At 55.3% G+C, this 18,625-nt stretch overlaps 1 protein-coding gene across 4 annotated transcripts in view; it reads left to right on the top strand.

The window, feature by feature from the left end:
• DLG3 (discs large MAGUK scaffold protein 3) overlaps nucleotides 1–18,625 on the top strand; it is a 76,426-nt gene that overhangs the window by 48,284 nt on the left and 9,517 nt on the right. For 2 of the 4 annotated variants that reach the window (XM_030449027.1, XM_030449026.1), the window contains 9 exons: nucleotides 2,201–2,325; nucleotides 2,745–2,914; nucleotides 3,272–3,408; nucleotides 3,672–3,816; nucleotides 3,975–4,134; nucleotides 8,327–8,483; nucleotides 8,831–8,933; nucleotides 14,228–14,342; nucleotides 17,953–18,129. In XM_030449027.1, the coding sequence (XP_030304887.1) occupies nucleotides 2,201–2,325; nucleotides 2,745–2,914; nucleotides 3,272–3,408; nucleotides 3,672–3,816; nucleotides 3,975–4,134; nucleotides 8,327–8,483; nucleotides 8,831–8,933; nucleotides 14,228–14,342; nucleotides 17,953–18,129 (1,289 nt within the window). Of the gene's footprint in view, nucleotides 1–2,200; nucleotides 2,326–2,744; nucleotides 2,915–3,271; nucleotides 3,409–3,671; nucleotides 3,817–3,974; nucleotides 4,135–8,326; nucleotides 8,484–8,830; nucleotides 8,934–9,159; nucleotides 9,246–9,404; nucleotides 9,477–14,227; nucleotides 14,343–17,952; nucleotides 18,130–18,625 lie in introns of those variants that run through there. The other 2 variants (XM_030449028.1, XM_030449029.1) reach the window with 2 other exon arrangements.

Genomic DNA, 18,625 nt, shown 5'->3' with positions numbered 1-18,625 from the left:
CAGCATCACTGGGGAAAATGCATTGCTCATTGTTCTGTTCTTCTCTGCCTTTAGTCATCTCCCTCCTCCCCTTGGCTCTGCATCAGAGAGGTGGGTGGATGGAAGGTTATCTAGGGCTGCCGCCTCACCCACCACTTCCCTGGCGTGCCTGACAAAACCAGCCCAGGGGATGCTTCCTTTTTTGGGCTGAGTGCTTCTTGCTGCAGGCCCTATTTAGAGGCAAAAGCCTTGTTATCAGGGATTCTTCAGTGCATCCTCTGTCCTAAGTCCACAGTAAGAGCAGGAAGGGATCTGGCATGGTCACACAGAGAGGCAGCACTCATTGATGCCCCCATCTCAAAGGCTCAGAGATTTCTTCTCCAACAGTGAGAAATCATAAGGGAATTTTACAGATTAGTAGTCAGGGACCATACCCAGGCCCTTCCCCTTCACCTGGTCCCCAGTGGGATACAACAGCCCCATCTTATAGCAGAAGCAGCACCCTAGTGCCTATGGGTGAGGCTGTCCCCTTGCTGAGGTGTTAGACTCACAGAGATGGCCTCAGTGTACCCCAAAATTGCTGGTCTGTCACTGTTATTAGTCCTTGTCAAGACAAGGCCAAATGAAGCAATGATCTGGGGGCAGTAATTGAGGAAAAAACATCTGCAGGAGGGTGTGGCTTTGGGCTTACCCACCATACATGTGTCTGCAATAGGAGCCACCCCTGTGTCTACATCAACCCCGATTCCAGCTGAGAAATTCCTTGAACTCCATTTCAAGGTTTATCAAAATGAAGTTACTACCTCCCAGAAATCTGCATGTTTTGTAGTTGGCACTGGAGCACACCTCTAAACAGGCACAACAAATGGCTCAGGACCATTTTGTACAGCCTCACCTTCCTTGCTAGGGCCAGGCTGGTTCTCTGGTGATAGCAGATTTTTTGGGCTGGGCACAGTATAAACAGAATCTAGCTTAGAGGAAGGAGAGCAGCCTCAGACCCTTTTGCTGTTGAGTGCTTCCTCATCATTAGCCATCCAGATCCCAGCTGGCAGGAGAGCATCCAGGAACACAGTGTAGTGAGAGGCACTGGGAGTGCCACATACTGCGTCATGAGTGGTATAAAGTCAGAGCAGAGACCTCTGTGTTTCTTCAAGAGCTGATGCTGAGCCCAAATTTCTGTGAAGAAGCACAGGCCCAGCTGGCTGCTGGTGCTGGATGATCCCAGGGAGCCTTGGCCCTCCTGGCCACAGTTCCCTTAGAAAGTCACAGCTCCCCATCACATAACACTGAGCACTGGAGCTGTGGGCAGCCAGGAAAATGCCTGGCCTGAGCCTATTTGTGTATGAGAAGTGGGCACAATAGGATGTGACTAAGTGGGAGCTCTTCCACTTGAAAAAACAAGGCAAGGAGCCATCTGATTTTCAAGGCAGAGCAGAAAAAACAGGAGTTGTCCACTTGCATTAAACATGGAGCTGGAAGCAGTGCCTGTGAGTGTGTCACTAATGGAGATCCTGTAAGAAGAAGTGGTGCAGGACTGTGGCCACTTGCTTGTCCTAGGATGCTGACAAGATGGGGCTGGAGATGCAGCATTGCCCTTGCATTCCCCCCAGGCCAACTTCAGCAGGGTGAAGATCAAGTGATACTCCAAGCATGACTGAGAGGAAGAGGAGGCAGAATTGGAGACCCCACTCCATCCTGACAGCTCCCTCTACCCAGTCCTGCAAATTGTGACATCGACACTGGTGGTCCCAGGGTTTGCCTGTGCCAGAGCACCATCCCAGGGGGCAGGACAGCCCCAGGGTTGGGATGCTGATGACTGGCACAAGCCCCACTGCTCCATGCAGCTGCAGCATCAGTGTCTCCTCCTAGGGAGCAGCTAGCTAGTGGAGTTTTCTCTGCCAAGGACCACCCCCTCTTCCCCCAGCTCACTGCCTGCCTCAGAGCCTCTCAGCAGAGGCGCATTGGCGAGGGAGGTCCTTGGCGGCTCCCACTCCATCTGTTTGATGCTCCATGCTGCTACACCGAGTGCCTCAGCTGACGAGCAGCAGCCTCCCCTTTGGCCACGCATCCCTCTGCCCCCTGAGCTCAGCACCCTGAGGTGTGACAGATGCTGTAAGGGCTCCCGCACCCAAGAATCTGCAGCTAGGAGGGAGCTGCTTCAGGAGGGCCAGCAGCAAGCAGTTGTCCATGGGGGAAAGATGCGGTGTTTGATTTCCCACAGGGTAACTCTGGCCTCGGCTTCAGCATAGCAGGAGGAATTGACAACCCTCACGTTCCAGATGACCCAGGTATCTTCATCACGAAAATCATCCCCGGGGGAGCAGCAGCCATGGACGGCCGTCTGGGGTGAGTGTACAAGGCCAGGGCAGCAACCTCATCAGGGTGTCACCCAGGATCTCCCCAGGGACCCTCTGGACAGCTCCTACCCCCCTTCCCCTGCCATGGTCCCTGGACCAACCCCATCCCTTCCCCAAAGCTGTGTCCTCTCAACACAGGGATTCCTGCAATCCCCTGTCCCTGTCTGCAGCCATCTCCTTTCCCTTCATCTCCCATCTTCAACAGGGTCACACTGTGGGGTCCAATCCCACTTCCTCCCCCCTTTAGGAGTGACCCCACTCTCACCCTGGCAGAGCAGGATCTGGCCAGCTTGAGCAACTCTGTCACAAAAGGGTTTGTGTGGCCAGAGGAGGGTGGCAGAAGTGTCAATGGGAGGGTGGTACAGGCAGAGTCCCCCAGGCGAGCTCAGGGCCACCTTTTGCCTGCAGGGTGAATGACTGTGTGCTGCGGGTGAACGACGTGGATGTCTCCGAAGTGGTGCACAGTAAGGCTGTGGAGGCCCTGAAGGAAGCAGGACCCGTGGTGCGACTCGTGGTGCGCCGCCGGCAGCCCCCACCGGAGACCATCATGGAGGTCAACCTCATGAAAGGCCCCAAAGGTGAATCCCTCACAGCTCACAGGACCAGGGTGCTCTGCTACCCCAGTGCAGGGTGGCCCCTCCATGAGGAATGCCACAGGGTGTGAGGCAGCATCACAGGGGATGTGGGATGTGAGGTGCAGGATGGCACAGGGTGGTCCAGCAGCATGGGATGCTATGGGGCACAGATTGTGGGAAAGCCTATGGTGCAGTGCACAATGGCTGGGATGTCCCCATGCAGCAGCTGGGTGGCCTACTGCCTGCTGGGGTTAGGGCAGGGTGGGAAGCCCTGCCAGACAGAGGTGCCATGGTGCCAGCCTGGGGCTCTATCCATCTGTCTGTTCCTCACACCTTACCTGACCTCTCAATCTCCCTCAGGCCTGGGGTTCAGCATCGCAGGGGGCATCGGGAACCAGCATATCCCAGGGGACAACAGCATCTACATCACCAAGATCATCGAGGGAGGTGCTGCCCAGAAGGATGGACGCCTTCAGATTGGGGACAGGCTGCTTGCGGTGAGCCCAATGCCCACAGTCAGACATGAGATGAATCTTGGTCATGGTGTTGATCCCAAAACCCATCACCCCTCCTACCAGCAACCCCATGCCCCTTACCTGGCATCCCCCTGAGTCAGTGGTGTGGGAGGCAGAACTGGAAGGCCAAACCCTGTCTCCAAAGCTACTGCAACACCTACCCTGTGGGAAGCCACTCCACTTCTGGAGGGCTGCATCAGCCCCTGCCCTCCTGCCTGTGTCACACAGCTCCTTTCCTCTGGCAGGTGAATAACACCAATCTGCAGGATGTGCGGCACGAGGAGGCGGTAGCTGCCCTGAAGAACACTTCTGACATGGTGTACCTGAAAGTGGCCAAGCCCGGCAATGTCCACCTCAATGACATGTATGCGCCCCCCGACTATGCCAGCAGTACGTATGCCAACCACTGGCACAGCACCCCAGGCACTGCTGGGCTAGGGGGGACAGAGCATGCTGGAGTGGCCTGCAGTGCTGGGCTGGTCCTGTCTCCATATCTGCATTGCAGATGGATTTCTACTTCTGATGGATGCCCTTCTCCTTCCCTGCAGCCTTCTCAGCCTTGACTGACAACCACTTAAGCCATAACTCAAGTCTGGGCTACCTGGGCAGCATGGAGAGCAAGCCTGCCTACCCCATCCCTGCCCAGGTGACCCCATCCCGGTACTCGCCCGTCCCTCGGCACATGATTGGGGATGAGGAATTCACCAGGTGGGTACCAGGCATGAGCATCCCTAGTTCCTTCTCCTCCTTCCTTCTTTCCAACCCTGGTTGCTTGACCTCATCCCCACTGCTGGTGGAGAGTCTCAGCCAGAAGCCTTTTTGTGGATGCGTGGTGCAAAGCTTGGAGCCCCCACAGTGAGCTCTGTGCTCACCCTCTAGCTCAATGCATTCCCCCCCTTTCCTGTTCCCTCTCCTGCTCATCCCTGAGCCTTGCACATCTGCATTTCAGCTTCATTCTCTTATTTCACAATACCTGGAACATAAGATGTTCCCTTGCCCTTCTGGTGCCATTCAATATAAGCAGCATTGGTGAGGGGTTGGGGAGAGAGCACAGCTCTGGGTAAAAGTAGGGCTCCTTCTCCCATGCTCCCCAAGCACAGCATCCCAAAACACCTGCAACCAGGTGCCAGTTCACCAGCTGCCAGCCTTGAGCTTCACAGCCCCCTGTGCAGCCCTGGCATGGCCCCCTTTGCCCCTCTAGCATAATTTACAGTGCTCAAGCAGGTTTGTTTTCTGAACTCAGGAAATAAAGAGGAACACAAAGGAGATGTTGCTCTGAGCCTAGATCTGGTGTACAACTTCTCAAAAGCCTCATGCTGAGGATAAGAGAGTGAGAACTCGCTGATCCTGCTCTGCTTGCTTGGGCTCACAGCTTTCCCTCTGCTTGCAACAGCCCTGGGGCCAGTGCTGAGCCTGCTCTGGATTTGGTATCCCCAGGGCCAGGGCTCTAGGGCTCAGGCTGTATTCTTAGGGCTGGCACTCAGGTTAGTCTTAGAACTGGCTCTGCAATTAGGAGAGAAGTTGCACACTGGTTTTGGGGTTGCATTTTCAATGGAAGATGTGATAGCCTCGACTGGGATTGTCCCGTTCTGCAGGATGCTGGCAAATGACAGAGTTGCCATCTGGTGTCAGGTCTGCTGTCCTCTCAGGGAGTGGCCTGCTTCTTGATGCTTGGCTGCAGCTTGATGCCTCTATGTACTGTGACCTGTGCAGGCCCCTGCCCACACCTCATCTCTCCTGTCTGGTCTCAGCACCAAAAACGCTGGTTCTTGTAGCCTACACTTGCTGAGTGTAGGAAATCCTGTGCTGTTGGGGCACTGGAGGATGATGCCCCATGCAGGACCAGTGCTTTCTGCCATTACATTGCACCACGGAAGGGACTCTGTACCAGCGCTTGGACAACCCACCATCTGTCTCTTGCCAGGGGCCTCGATCCCACCACAGTGTCCAACGTCCTTGTTTGTGGGCCAGAGAGCAGAGAGAGCAGCCCAGTGGCAATGGCATCAGCGGTGTCTTGGCCGTGGCACTGATGCAGCACGTGCCAGTGGCCACTAGGGGATAGTGCTGCCCTGCTGGAGACAGGCTTGGCCACTGCTCTCAGCCATAGCCCCCCTGCTCTCGGCCAGATTCGCAGCCTACAGGGGGCTCCGCACCCCCTCATCCATCCCAGACTGTGCTGAAAACCTCATGTGCACCGACACCCCAGCTTCATGGCTGCAGGTCTGTTGGGTCCTGCATCACCAAGATTGTGCACTGGAACCTGTGTGGTCGGAATGCTGGTATGGACAAAGGCAGCAGCTCTTCCAGGCATTCCCTAGAAGCAAAGGTCCTGGCCTGGATCCTCTTTCCCCTCACATAGGCGAAAGTGCTGCTGCAGACATGGACATGGCTCCAGTGACCCTGGAGGAGCAACCAGGGCCAGGAACCAGAGCATGTTTTCCAATGAGTTCCACCACTGCAACTCAGACCCAGCACAGCCCCACAGAACTCCTGCAGTCAGTCTGTGCTGAGGTTCCAATGCAAATGCTGCAATGTCTAGCATGGGATCTGCCTGCAGGATCCAGGCCTCCCAGGATGAGGATAGAAGCAGAGAGGGTGTGTCATGAGTGAGACATGACATGTGCCTGTCCAGGGCCTCATTTGCTCTTCTTGGTTCCTGTAACCAAACTGTCTGGTCCACATGGTGCTGAAGGTGCTGGGGTGGTGGTTCCTGCACTCTGCTTGGAGAGCAGCAAAACCCAAGGGGCAGAGCAAGTTCATCAGCTAGCTGGAGGCAGGGTTTGCAGACCCATAGATCTGACCTATTTCTTCTCCTGGGAGATCTCTATCCCTGAACATAGCTTTGCTGCAGAGGGAGTGATGGCTGTAGCCCTCCCTGCCCTGATACAGTGGCCCCTGAGCCAAGTACTGGTGGCATCCTGAGGACATGGGGTAGCCATGGTGTTTCCCTGGTCTCCTCTGGTGTGTCCCAGCCCCACGCTATGATCCAGCTGAGGCTTGAGTCCCCCTTAGCTCAGAGCTTGGAATGCATCCAAAGGCCATAAGGATAAAGCAGGTATTATCTGGAGGTCACAAGGTAGATTCAGCTTTTATCTCATCAGAAATGGATAGATGGAGTTATGACTGCTGTACCTCTGTGTTTGAAGGCAAGGGGCTGTGTGTGGACCTGGAGGCATAGGGAGCCAGGCTGTGAATTTGCCCTCTCTTGGGTGCTCCCCCAAGTCCGGGGAGTTAGATTGGTACAATCAAGCAGAGCAAAGGTTTCTTTCAGCACTGTTCCATAAAAACACCTGTGTGTGGGTCTGGGAAACAGCTCCGGTTGCTGTGGTGCAGGGCATTGAGAACATTTTTGTCCCTTGCACGTCCCAGCTGTTGCTGCCAGCAGAGGCTGCCACACTGCAATGTTCACCATCAATATCCAGTCATCCCTAACCGCTTCCAGGCAGAGGCAAGGCCATAGGAGGACGCTTGACCTCTGATAGGGGACCAGGATGCTGCTATCTATGCCTGGTGGGAGGAGTGGGGACAGAGGCAGGAGCAGCTGGGAGAGACAGGAGAATTGTACAAAGCCCAGGGTCTGAGCAGGGCAGAAACCAACCAAGACCTTCTTGCAGGGCATCCTGCACTTCTGTCTGTCTCCTGTTCCTTTTGGTTTTTATCAGGTGGTTACATGGAGCAAAGTGGCATTCAGCCTATGGGAACCCTGGAAGGATGGTGCAACGCTTCCTAGTGTGCCAGTGCATGTCCCTGCCAGTTAATCCTGCCTCTTGCATCCATGAAAGCACCAAAACTTTCTCCCATCTGCCTGTGTGACAGCAGTTATCCAAGTGTTACAGACTTATCCAAGGGGCTGAAAAAGATACTTCATTGGATGAGCCTGTAAGCATGCTGCCAGGCTGCAAGGCTTCGTGCTGTCTGTTCAGCCAAACTTTACTCTTCTGGGTCCCTACTCCACTTGTGCTGCCCGAGCTTCACTCTTTCCCCAGCTGTCACCAGCAGCCAAGGGTGACAGAGGGGGCAGCTGGGCCAGCCTCCTTGGTGGCCCAGGATCTCCCTAGCAAAAGTCTGCCATAATTTCAAGGTCCACTGCAGGTGCTGTTGGCCAGTGCCATACCTCTGGGGTTCAAACATCTCTCCTACCATGTCCTGGAGCTCCTCCTCTGCTCCCCAGCACGTGTGGAACCGATCAAGCTGCTGAGCTCTCTGGCAGGTCCTTGGCCCTTGTGTACCTGCTGGAGGGCCTGGGATCCAGCCAGTCACCACAGCAGATGTTCTAGTGGTCCCCAGTGTTGTGCTGGCTGACAGTGATCACCAGCCAGTGCTAATTGTCTGGTATCATTTATTGCCTTGTATTTTAATCCACCAATTGAGCTTGGGAGCTGCCATTGTTCCCATCGGGTTTGGTTTTTTTTTCCCAGACAAAAATTGATGCAGGCTTTTTGTGATGCTAGGCAATCTTTCTGCCTTTGCCTGCCTATCTTAATTTAAAAGAATTAAGTCATCATACAAAAATTTAGTAGTTCTGTTGAGCTGCACAGGACTGTGGCATGTAGGTGCATGAGGTTGCAGGCACTCTTGCCATCCTGCACAGTCATGGAAGTGCTTGATCCCCCTGGCATGGCAAGGCTGTGCCAGCCTTGATGCCCTGGCTCGTGGCCTCTGATGCTGCCTCAGTCCGATGCTTCTGGGTGTGGTTTCATGGCGGATGGATGCTCTGTCTCATGTCACCTGTGCAAGTGCCCTCACCTCTTCTCTATCGGCCTCCTCTGTGCTGAGGGCTTGAGTCACACGCAGGGTGACTCCAGACCCACTCGTGTCCTGGGAAGCACAGGCACAGCCAATTCACCAGATTTGCTGCTCCTCACCCTGATGTCTCCCCATCCTCTATCTCTCCTTCCAGGGAGCCCCGGAAAATCATACTGCACAAGGGTTCCACTGGCCTGGGCTTCAACATCGTCGGAGGGGAAGATGGTGAGGGGATCTTCGTGTCCTTCATCCTGGCCGGAGGACCTGCTGACCTCAGCGGGGAGCTGCGGAGGGGAGACCGCATCCTCTCAGTGAGTATTCCCGGGAGGGCACCCCCAGGACACCTGTCCGCTGCCACCCAGGATATGGTTCGGCAGGGTGTCCAGCCCCAGTGTGGTCGTGGATGTGGCCCCTGGGTGCACAGAACGGGAGCGGGAGCAGTGGGTGCCGGGATCTGTCCCGCAGTGGAGTACCGGAGAATGGTTCATGGCCCGCAAAGGGGACCCCGGTGCCTGGGATGCTCTAGAGATGCCGATCCTGGGGGCTTAGGGGATGGGTGACGAGAGTTCGTACTGCGGGTACCGATACAGGGCTGCTGGGCCGAGCCACAGGGCAGGGCGCGTCGGTCCGATCCAACGGAGCCACTCTGTCCCGGCAGGTGAACGGCGTGAACCTCCGCAACGCCAGCCATGAGCAGGCGGCAGCGGCGCTGAAGCGGGCGGGGCAGACGGTGACCATCATCGCACAGTACCGGCCCGAAGGTACCGGACACCGGGACCGGGGAACCGGCAGCGGGAACAAGGGAGGGGAGGGGGAGGGGAGAGGGGGCGGGGCGGGGCGTCGCGTGCAGATGAAGGGGGCGGGGCGGGGCGGCTGGCGCGCGGATCGGGAGGCCGGGGGGAGGGGCGGCCGGCGAGGCGCCCATTGGCGCGAAGCGGCCCCGCGGGGAGGTGCGGCCGCCGATTGGGCGGTGGGGGCCGGGGGGGTCCCGCCGGCGGGGTCTGCGCCGCTTTGTGCTCGGGCCGGCCGGTCCGGGGCTGCGGCCGCTGCTACCGCCGCACGCCGGCCTGCAGGTGAGCGGGGCTTCGCCGACCTCGCCTGCGCCTTCCCGGCCCTGCAGCTGGCCCGGCGACACAGGCGGGGCCTGGGCCGGGATGGGGGGGGACCTCGCTTCGAGGGGGGCGGGGTTGGCTGTTTATCGGAGGCCTCGGTCTGTGGGGTCCCCTGAGCCTTGCTGGGGGAGCCGCGACCGAGAGAGTGCCCTGGAGGGTCTCACGGCTGCAGCTGCCGCCCGTCGTCCTGGGGTACGGCTCCTTTCTCCCCCACCTCCCCAGCGCCGTGGACTCCGGGTGGGTGGGGGAGCGGGCTGGAACTGTGGCCTCGGTTCTGAGAGGAGTGCTCGTTCCCGGCTCTTGAGCATCCCGTCTGGCCTTTAGTTCCCTTAGCAAAGGTGCTGGGGGAGGTGGTCCCGCGAGGGGTGGTTGGGTCCTGCGTGGGGCAGCAAGTGGAGGGAGGGCTGCTGCAGAAAGAGAGCTGTGGGGGCTGAGGTGTCACCCGTGGGGAAGGGCAAGAGCTGGGGAGAGGGAGTGATGAGCTGCTCCCGGGTGTGCTGCCGGGCTGTTCCGTGTCCCAGGAGGCAAGGTACTGGTGCCAGGATGCAGGAATTCATGTTCCCTGCTGCAGGTGGCTTTCCTGAGCCCCACTGGTTTTCTCCCACAGCAGTTCTGGTCCTTTTCACTGAGACCACCATGCCCTTTGCCCCCTCATGTGCATCCCTGGGTGCTGCCCTGAGGGTTTCTGTCCCTGCTGTGACTCCTCTGTCCCATGGCAGAGGCCACTGGGCTGCAGAGCTATTAGTGCTGCTCAAGGGGTGTGCTGTAGGTATGGGGTTTTTTTTGTTTTGGCTTCTTTTTTTCTTTCTTTCTTTTTTTCTTTCTTTCTTTCTGGGAAGCACTTTAATGGTTCTGTGGTTTTGGCTCCCCATGCTACTTGAGATTTGGCAGAGACACCAACCAAGAGTGGCTCCTAAATGTCAAGCAGGACAAAAATCTTTTAGACTAAGGCTGAAATGTCAGTGGTTTGTAGCTGTTGTGTTTCTGGGTCCATGATGGCTGCTGGTCTGTGCAGGCAGCAGCACCCAGCACACAGGCTGCAGCCATGCTGGGGGGCAGCATTGCTGCTACAAAATACAGACTTATGTCTTTTGGGACTTGACCTCAGCCCTTCAGAGGCTTGAAAGCCTGGGAGCCAAGGAGAAAGGTCTCCCTGGCATGAACCCCCAGGTGCAGGTAAAGCTTGGTCCCCTTGAGGTGATACTTGCTCCCAAATGTTTGTCTTCTGTGTGCATCATTGCTGTAGAAAGCGCGGGAGAAGGGGATTATGGAATGTCCAAAGGAGCAGATTCTGGTGGAAAGGGGTTTTGAGAAGGATGGCACCTCTCTTTTGTACGCAAGTGTTGGTAGGGTTTGCCCATAGGGTGTTGGTTGAGTGCAGGTGTGCTCTGCATCTGACTTCACTAGGGGAGCAAAGAGACTACTTGTGCAGGTCTTGGGGTTAGGAGCCTTCCTTGTGAGGTTCTGCCAGGCACTAGGAGTTGAAAGAAGCAAAGATAAAGCCAGGATAGAGAGAGGAGCTCCTTTCCTGTCTCCTTTGAACACCTGTGCCTAGTGAGTGCAGTGCCTCTGACCACTGCTGCACGCTGTCAAGGAAGAGGAGGCTGATCCCTGTGATGGTGCCTCTGAGCTGTTCCTGAGGTTGCTTCCCACTGAGGACTTTTCACCCTGACCTTTGTTTGATGCTGTCACTAGCACTTGGGTCTGGCAATTTCCCTTCCTTATGCCCCACACGACAAAGCCTTGGTATTCCTTGCCTGAAAATACAAAAATTCACAGAACAGAATTTCTCTGACCTCGTCACTCAAAGGGAAGTGCCGGGACTGTGCGGTGACTCTTAAAAAAGCCTTCAAGTTTTTCCAGTTGTCCTGCTCCCCTCCAGTCACCTGAGCCTGCAGCATGTGTGCCTGCAGGAACCTGTCTGTACTTTAACCCCTCTGCTGGAAGGTGTGTGGGGTCAGGGTGATAAGGGGAGGGGAAAGCTGAGGGTAGTTATTGCAGGTATCTGGCCTGGAGCCTGTGGCCAGGCAGCCCAGGGCTCTGCTGAGGGCATTGCAGAGCCAGCCTGGCCTGCAGGTTTGCATGCTGGAGAGAATCAGGTAAGCACACAAGGTTTTATGTACCCTTGGGGGTTGCTTTCCAATGCAGTTCCTTTTCTACTAGTGCCTTCTCCCTTTGTACTGACTCCTGGTGCCCAGAAATTGACTGCAAGCCCACTGTCATGTTTAGCTCCACTAGATGTATTTACAGCTGCACCACACTGCTGGTGCTGGTGGCTCTTGGTGCAGGCAGGTGATCCCTGCCTCATCTTAATGGTCTGTGACCTGGGTGCCCTTGGGGCATAGCCTGCTCACAGCACTGAACTCGTTCTGTGGTCCAGGATCAGGCACAGGGAAGGAAAAAGTGGTGGGAGGGTGGAGCAGTGTTTTTATGGAGTTGCTGAGTGGTTATAGCAAACATCCTGCACCTCCTGGTGCGTGGCACAGCGCCACAGGGACACTTGTGGTGAGAGGTGCTGAGTCACCTGTTGCATATTTTTCATTTTTGTAAGTGTGTCCAGCACCTGAGACCCATGGGAATGCTGGGGAGATGGGGTTCAGCCATGGCTCACTTCCCCACCATGCCATCCATGAGCACGTTTCCCAGGCAACTTTAAGCTGTGCAGATGTTCTGGGGTGCAGAGCTATGAGCCAGAGAGCAAAGGCAGGAGTGCTGCTTGCTGAGGGTTAACCACCAGTAATTGTCTCAGAGGCTGCTACAGCTTGCAGATAAGGAGGGCTGGTGGCAGCTTCCAAGCTCGATCCTGGAGTAACCTTGCCTCCCCTGCACTGGGAGAGTGGTGGTGGAGGTGGTAGGTTTGGTTTTGAGGCTGGCTTCTCCTCTGTCCTGCATCTTCTCACAGTCAGAGCCAATGTAAATTGGGGGTTCCTTGAGAGACCCTAGGGTGTTGTGCTTGCTCTCTGGGGGATAAGCCAGAGCAGCACTTCAGTTCTTCAGTTTGCTGCATCCAGCCTGGCTTGTGCTTGTCATGCAGGTATGACTTTTCCAAGTCCCTCAAAGCAGTGTGGCCACTTCAGCAAAATTTGGAAAGCCCCTTTCCATGGAGTGCACTGGCCAAGGCAGGGTGTTTGAGAGCTCTGCCCTTGGGTTGCATGCAGGGGACATGGCTGGTGGCAGGGCAGTGACACCCAAAGGTTGCCCTCACAACATCCCTGCCCCTGCCACTTTGCTGCCTGCCTGATCCAGCGTGGTTTGTCCTCCACACTGTGCTCCTCGTGGAGAAGGGTGTTATGGAAGGGATGCGAGCCCACCTGGTGGGGAGCAGTGATCCCCTCAGTGTGGATTGTGCAGAGTCAGTGCCCCTGGCAGGGTCTGGGACAACTTGGGGTCAGGGGTTGTAGCACCACTTTAGCTTTTTGAGGGAAATAATAATTCCATACTGAAGAGGATTTATGGAGCATCTGTACCTACTTCTGATGAATGCTTCTCTGGGATATAAGAGCTGATGAACTTCCTGGGGCAGAATGAGCTGCACTGCAGATGCTGTGGTCCACTCTGGTGTGGGGCAAGAGGTGAAGAGTGGGATGAAGCTCACCTTACTCTGCTAGGAGCTCTGTAAAACCACAGTGCAGGTTTATGAGTGTGAAAGCACTGCTTGCCCGGCCACTTCTGCATTTCCCTATCCAAGCAGCAAGCAGTCAGGGGCAATGGGCATCCCTTGACATTGGAGCAACTGGGGTCACTGGGGATCTGGTGACCTCTGCATTAAGTGGCTGACCCTGCTCAGTGGGTAGCACCTCTTGATGCCCTGCAGCACAAGGAAGGGCTTAATTTCAGTGTACTGCTTGGCAGGTTTTGTGTGTATCTTCCTTTTTTTTCTTTTTCTCCAGTCTTTAAGTAAAAATGCATAATTGGCAGAGTGCTGGGCCAGGGAATGTCTTGGTGGGTCCAGCCTGCAGAGTGAATGACTGGATAGTGAGTAAATGCCAAGATGTAGCTGCAGAAGTGTCTGCATTGAGAGTCACTTTCTCCATTTCAGAGTGAGGGGCTCGTTCTCAAACACAGCCCACAGTGCATTCCTTAGCAGTGTGTTTGTTCCTGCTGCTCCTGTGCAATGCATCTCTGCAAGGCAGGCAGCATCCTGCAAAATACACCATGCTGTTGGGGCTCTGCTCTGCAGCCAAGTGCTTGCTGCTTCTGCTGAGCTGCTGTGCTCTGGGTCACAAAAAAAAAAAAAATAATAATCCCCAAACCACATCTAAAATGCTGGGCTGTGGAGAAGGCTTTGTATACAACTCATACAGGAGATATGAGGCTGGTTCCTTCTTGCCAGTATATGGGGCCATCACTGCAGTTTGTGCCCAAGGGACAAAATCAAGAGTACCAGGTGAGAACTGTTAGGGTGGGCTGTGACAGTGCCAGCAGTTTCCCTGGTGTCATGATGCCACAGTTACTCAGCACCTGGCAAAACTTCCCTGGTCAGTCCTGGGTAAGCAGGGCCGGTGCCTCCACCCTCTGCTTGCTGGCCCAGCCTTTATACCTGGCTGAAAGTTGGGCTGGTGCAGCAGCAGGAAGCAGGGTGTCAGCTGCTCCTCACAATCTCCTGGAGGGGCTCTATTCCTCTGTTTGAACTGCTCTGTAGGTCAGCACCCTGCTGAGTCCTGCCCACCCATTCCCTCACTGAACTGCAGCTCAGCAGTGGTGGAGGTCTCGGCAGCCCTTGCTCAAACTGCCTGTGGAGGGTTGGGGTGAATTTCAGAGCAGCTGGTGCCCGGTGTGGATTCCCACAGGGTGCTGCAGCCTCTCTGACTTTGTTGTCTCTCGTGTGTGGGGATGGACGGGCACATGGGCAAGATGCCTCACAGACAGACTCATTGCCTCTCAGCACAGACGTGTAGCTCAGGGGCAGCTCCTGCCTGCACTGATCAGCTCTTTACTCACAGAGTACAGCCGCTTCGAGTCAAAGATCCACGACCTGAGGGAGCAGATGATGAACAGCAGCATGAGCTCTGGCTCCGGCTCACTCCGGACAAGCGAGAAGAGATCTCTCTATGTCCGGTAAGGCTGACCCCAACCTGCCTGCTACCTTGCTCCAGACAGTCAGAGGTGGGTGGGATGAGTATATCCCCCAGTGTGGGATGTGACAGTTCAGCCTGGGTGCTTCAGAGGCCAAGGCAGTGAGTGTGACAGAGGCATCGTGAAGCCCAGAGGCTGCAGCAGAAAGAGTGGTGTTCCTGCTCTTGTTTGCCAGGGCTGGGTGCTCTGAACTCAAGTGACTCTTTCAAGGGCCACTCCACCTTGGAATTCACAGATATCTCTATAGAGGCCTGGGCAGCTCCTGACCATGCCAGCCCACTTGGAAATGGGGAAATGCTGGGCATGTAGCATCACTTATGCTCTGGACAGCTCAGGGCAGCATTCAGGGTGCTATCTTTGAACCACTGGCTGCTAACAGGCTTCTTCCCATCTCCTCCTGCCCTTACTGTGGCAGGATCTTGCTGGAAGGGAGATGAGCTCTTAGGAGGATTATTGCTCTGAGCCCTCAGTGTGCTTTTGGTCTGAAGCCAGGCATTGGGCAGGCAGGGGTCAAGTAGACATGCAGCTCTAAGAGCTGCAAGTCCTGCACTGACAGGGTAGCCCTCACTCACTGCCTGCTTCTTGCCACCTCCTGCCTTCCACAGCACAAGTGGGATGACAGCTAGTGAGTAATTTTCTTAATTAAAATAATCCTGTAAATCCTTGCCCTGCACAGCTTGTTGGGGTTGGGGGGCTGTCAGGAGCAAGGAATGTATCTCCTTCCGTGTGGGAAGGATGACAGGGGCCAAGGCATCAGTCTCAGCAGCCCCATTCACAGGGCCTTCTTAGTGCAAACCTGGCCTAGTAGAAGGTGAGAGCTGCAGCTCCAAGTTTCTACAGTTCATGCCTTTCCTTGAGGCTCTGCAGACATCTTGCTTGATATTAGCATCTCGGGGCTCCCTTCTAGGATCATGCAATGAACAAACGTCTTCCTGGTTCTGCCTTGCTCCCTTGCTGTCCAATGGGCACTCTCGTGGGTGGAACAGGGTTTAGGTTAGGTCCAGCTTCAGTTGAGCCTGTGGGTCTGCTGCTTCCAGGCTCATTGTGGTTTGACACATCTTTTGATGCATCCCTTAATGTGGCTTTGTCCTCTGCAGCGCTGTGTGAGCTCCTATAAACCCACATGGCTGAGCAGCACCTTGCTGAGAGGTGATCCCAGAGGAGACCTTTCCCTCAGCATGGCTCTTTCTGACCATCCCCTTCTCTGGTGGCCATGCACATTGTAAATGTTCTTGGAAGAGCTGCTGGGCACCCAGGCTGTCCCAGCCTTTCTGGGCAGAGTAGTTTCAAGCACAGTTTACCTGAAACCAGCTGAGCTGCTGCACTGTGGACAAGACATCAGTTGCAGGACTTGCTGCCCAGCTGCTTCAGTCAAGTTTGTGAGACTGGGTTGCATCAACATGGCCAGAGCTGGGCACCTGAGTGCCTGCTGGAGCTGATTTGGAGGTGCTGGTGGTCACCACGTGTTTCAGAGCTGCAGCTGAACAGCACAGGCAGAGATGAGGAAAGTTGATCTGCTGCCTGCCAGCCTGCCCTGCCACAGGGCAAAGTCCACCAGCACTGGGGCAGGGGTGGGGATCAGGCAGGCAGGCATGTGCCTGGGCACTAGGAAGAGGCCATGCTGAGTCCCTGGCACTGCTGCCCTGCCCTCCAGTCAAACCATCTGCTCTCCTGGCTGCTCTTGCTCTGTGCTGTGAGCCAGCCCAGGGGCAGAGGAGAGCAACCATGCTGCCATCTGGTACCTGCACCTTGTGTACCTGAGGAACATCCAGCCATGATGGATCCTTGATGCCAACACAGCCAGGGGCTGGTCTCCAGGTGTGTCACACCTTGGGGAAGAAAATGCCTTGTGCTTTGACTTCCCAGGTGTCCTGCCCTTGCATAAATCTTGCTGTGCCTGCCCTGTGGCTGCTGTGGACAGGGAGCCATGGGGCCAGTACTGCTCTAGGACATGTAGGCAGGGTGCCCCACAGCCTACCTTGGATTGGGAACTGGCCTGACCAGTTGTGCTTCCAGCAGTGCTGGCCTTGCAGGGACTTGCTGGCCATGCACAGTCTTATCTTTTGGCTGGTAGCTGCCTAAGAATGTTGTTTGCCTTCAGCCAAAGTGCCCTGTGGTGCTTTGCTGTTGGCTGCAGCATGCTGGAGACTGTGCTTGAGTGCAAAGGGACTGAGCATGAGAGCTACCTCAGCCCTGAGCAATGTGGGAAAGAGGGAGTAATGTGATGTGCTAGCTGCGTGTACCTGGATGCATACAGCTACATCAGGTCTCATCCCAAGGAGCCTTTTCTGAGCTACAGCCCCTCTTCTCTTCTCTTCCTTCCCATTCAAGACCAGCTGCCTTGACCCATTCCCCAGTGACCCAAAGGGTTTCATTGGTCAGTGCTCCCTCGGCAGCACTGGAGCAGGGATTTGGCTAAAGAAATGCCCTCCCAGCTCTTCTGCTCCATGGGGACCTGTTCCTTGATCCCTTGGCCCTTCTATTTGCACAGAGGGTGCTTTCAGACCCTCTTTGAAGTCCCTGCAATGAAAGGTGGTAATTAGCAGGGCAGGGAGTGTCTCTCTTGGTTGAGAAAGGCTCTTTAGTGCCAGGATTAAACTAGCAGCAATCCAGGCATTGCAGTGCTCAGGCTTGTGTTGGGCTGGGGTGTGAGGGGGGATGATGTCCCAGGAGCAAACACAGGGGTTGTGCTGCCAGCTGTGGTGCTTTTAGTGACTGTTCCCTTGGTTTGGTTTATTGCAAAGTGAGTGTGTGTGTGTATGTGTAGATAAATATATATATATCTCAAAGCAGATGCAGTTTGATATCTGACATTATTAGAATGAGTTACACAGGAAGCCAGTGGGAGCGGCTTGTAGATACAGGTGTACTGTACTGTGCTGTGTGTAATAGTGAGCAGGAAGGGTATTGGTGCTCCTTTTTAAAAAAAAAAATAAACAAACTCTTTTCTGTATCTTGTTAGTTTAATAGTGAAGATCACTTTAAATTGTTCTCGGGGAAAGTATTAAGGAGTCTGAAAAGGATCAGTTGTGGAAGCAGGGTTTATATACCCTAAAATACATCCCTAATTCACAGGCTCTGGACTAACACACCCTTGTACATAAATAAAAGTGTGTGCTCAGAGTGCCTGGTTGTCTCTGCTTATGTGACAGCCCACCAGCAGTAGGGTCTGATATTGCCCATCCTGCTCCTTGGCCCTGCTGCTGGGGAGGGTGGTGGGGAGCCATAACCTGGTTCCTTGCTGCCCTCCTGCACACTGCTGCTTTCTTGAGACTGCATGGGCTTTGTCTGCCCGCTAGCCACAGCCACCTTCAGTGCCTCTGTGGTTTGTGTGCCTCTCACAGCTAAGGTCAAGTGCAAGTTTTTTTGGTCCAGCACTGTCACTCCTGCATTGCACTCCTCGTGGCTTTTTCTGAGCTTGCCAGCAGGAGGGTGTGTATGGCATGATTTGCCTCAGCAGAAGGCTTGCCCAAAATTTGGATGTAAATCCTTTAAGGTATTAAGGTGGTAGTGCCCCAGGAAGCTGGCAGTGCTGTTGCCCTCACTGCCTGGGTGTGATTGGGAAATGCATTGGTCCTCTGCTCCTCCACAGAGCTCTCTTTGACTACGACCGGACCCGAGACAGTTGCCTGCCCAGCCAGGGGCTCAGCTTCTCTTATGGGGACATCCTGCACGTCATCAACGCCTCCGATGATGAGTGGTGGCAAGCCAGGCTTGTCACTCCTCATGGTGAGAGTGAGCAGATCGGGGTCATCCCCAGCAAGAAGAGGTGAGTGTCTATCAGCAGGGTCTGTTGTGTGTGTTGCTTCCTGGAACCCCTCAGCCTTTGCAAGCCCTGCAGCCCTCGGGGATCTGCTCAGGGTGGGATATCCCGGTCCCACCTGCCCCACTGTGGCTGTGCAGTGTGAAGGGCACTCTGGTTGCAAGCTGGGACTGTGTGCAGGTCTCCCTAGTTCTCTAAAGCTGGGAGAGACTCCAGATGAGGAGGTGTGCCCCCCTCTGTGCCCCCAAAGCTTTGGAGAGCTGGTATTAGCCAGTCTGGGGCTTCAAGAGGTAAAGTGGTCACAGTACTGACTGTGGGCTGCTCATTGTGTCTGCTGACAACTTGTCCAGCTCTGTGAGCCAGGAACCACGAGATGGCAAGTCACAGCAGAGGAGCTGGCTGTCACTGCCTTCAGGTGTCAGAGCCTGAAGCCCCATTTCTCTCATCCATCCCTCCTCTTCTGGAAGGCTGTCTTGTCCTTTCCTACTTCTGCAGACACTGG

Source organism: Calypte anna, chromosome 4, assembly GCF_003957555.1.
Source record: "Calypte anna isolate BGI_N300 chromosome 4, bCalAnn1_v1.p, whole genome shotgun sequence".
Lineage (NCBI taxonomy): Eukaryota > Metazoa > Chordata > Aves > Apodiformes > Trochilidae > Calypte > Calypte anna.
This window is presented reverse-complemented; position numbering and strand designations above follow the sequence as displayed.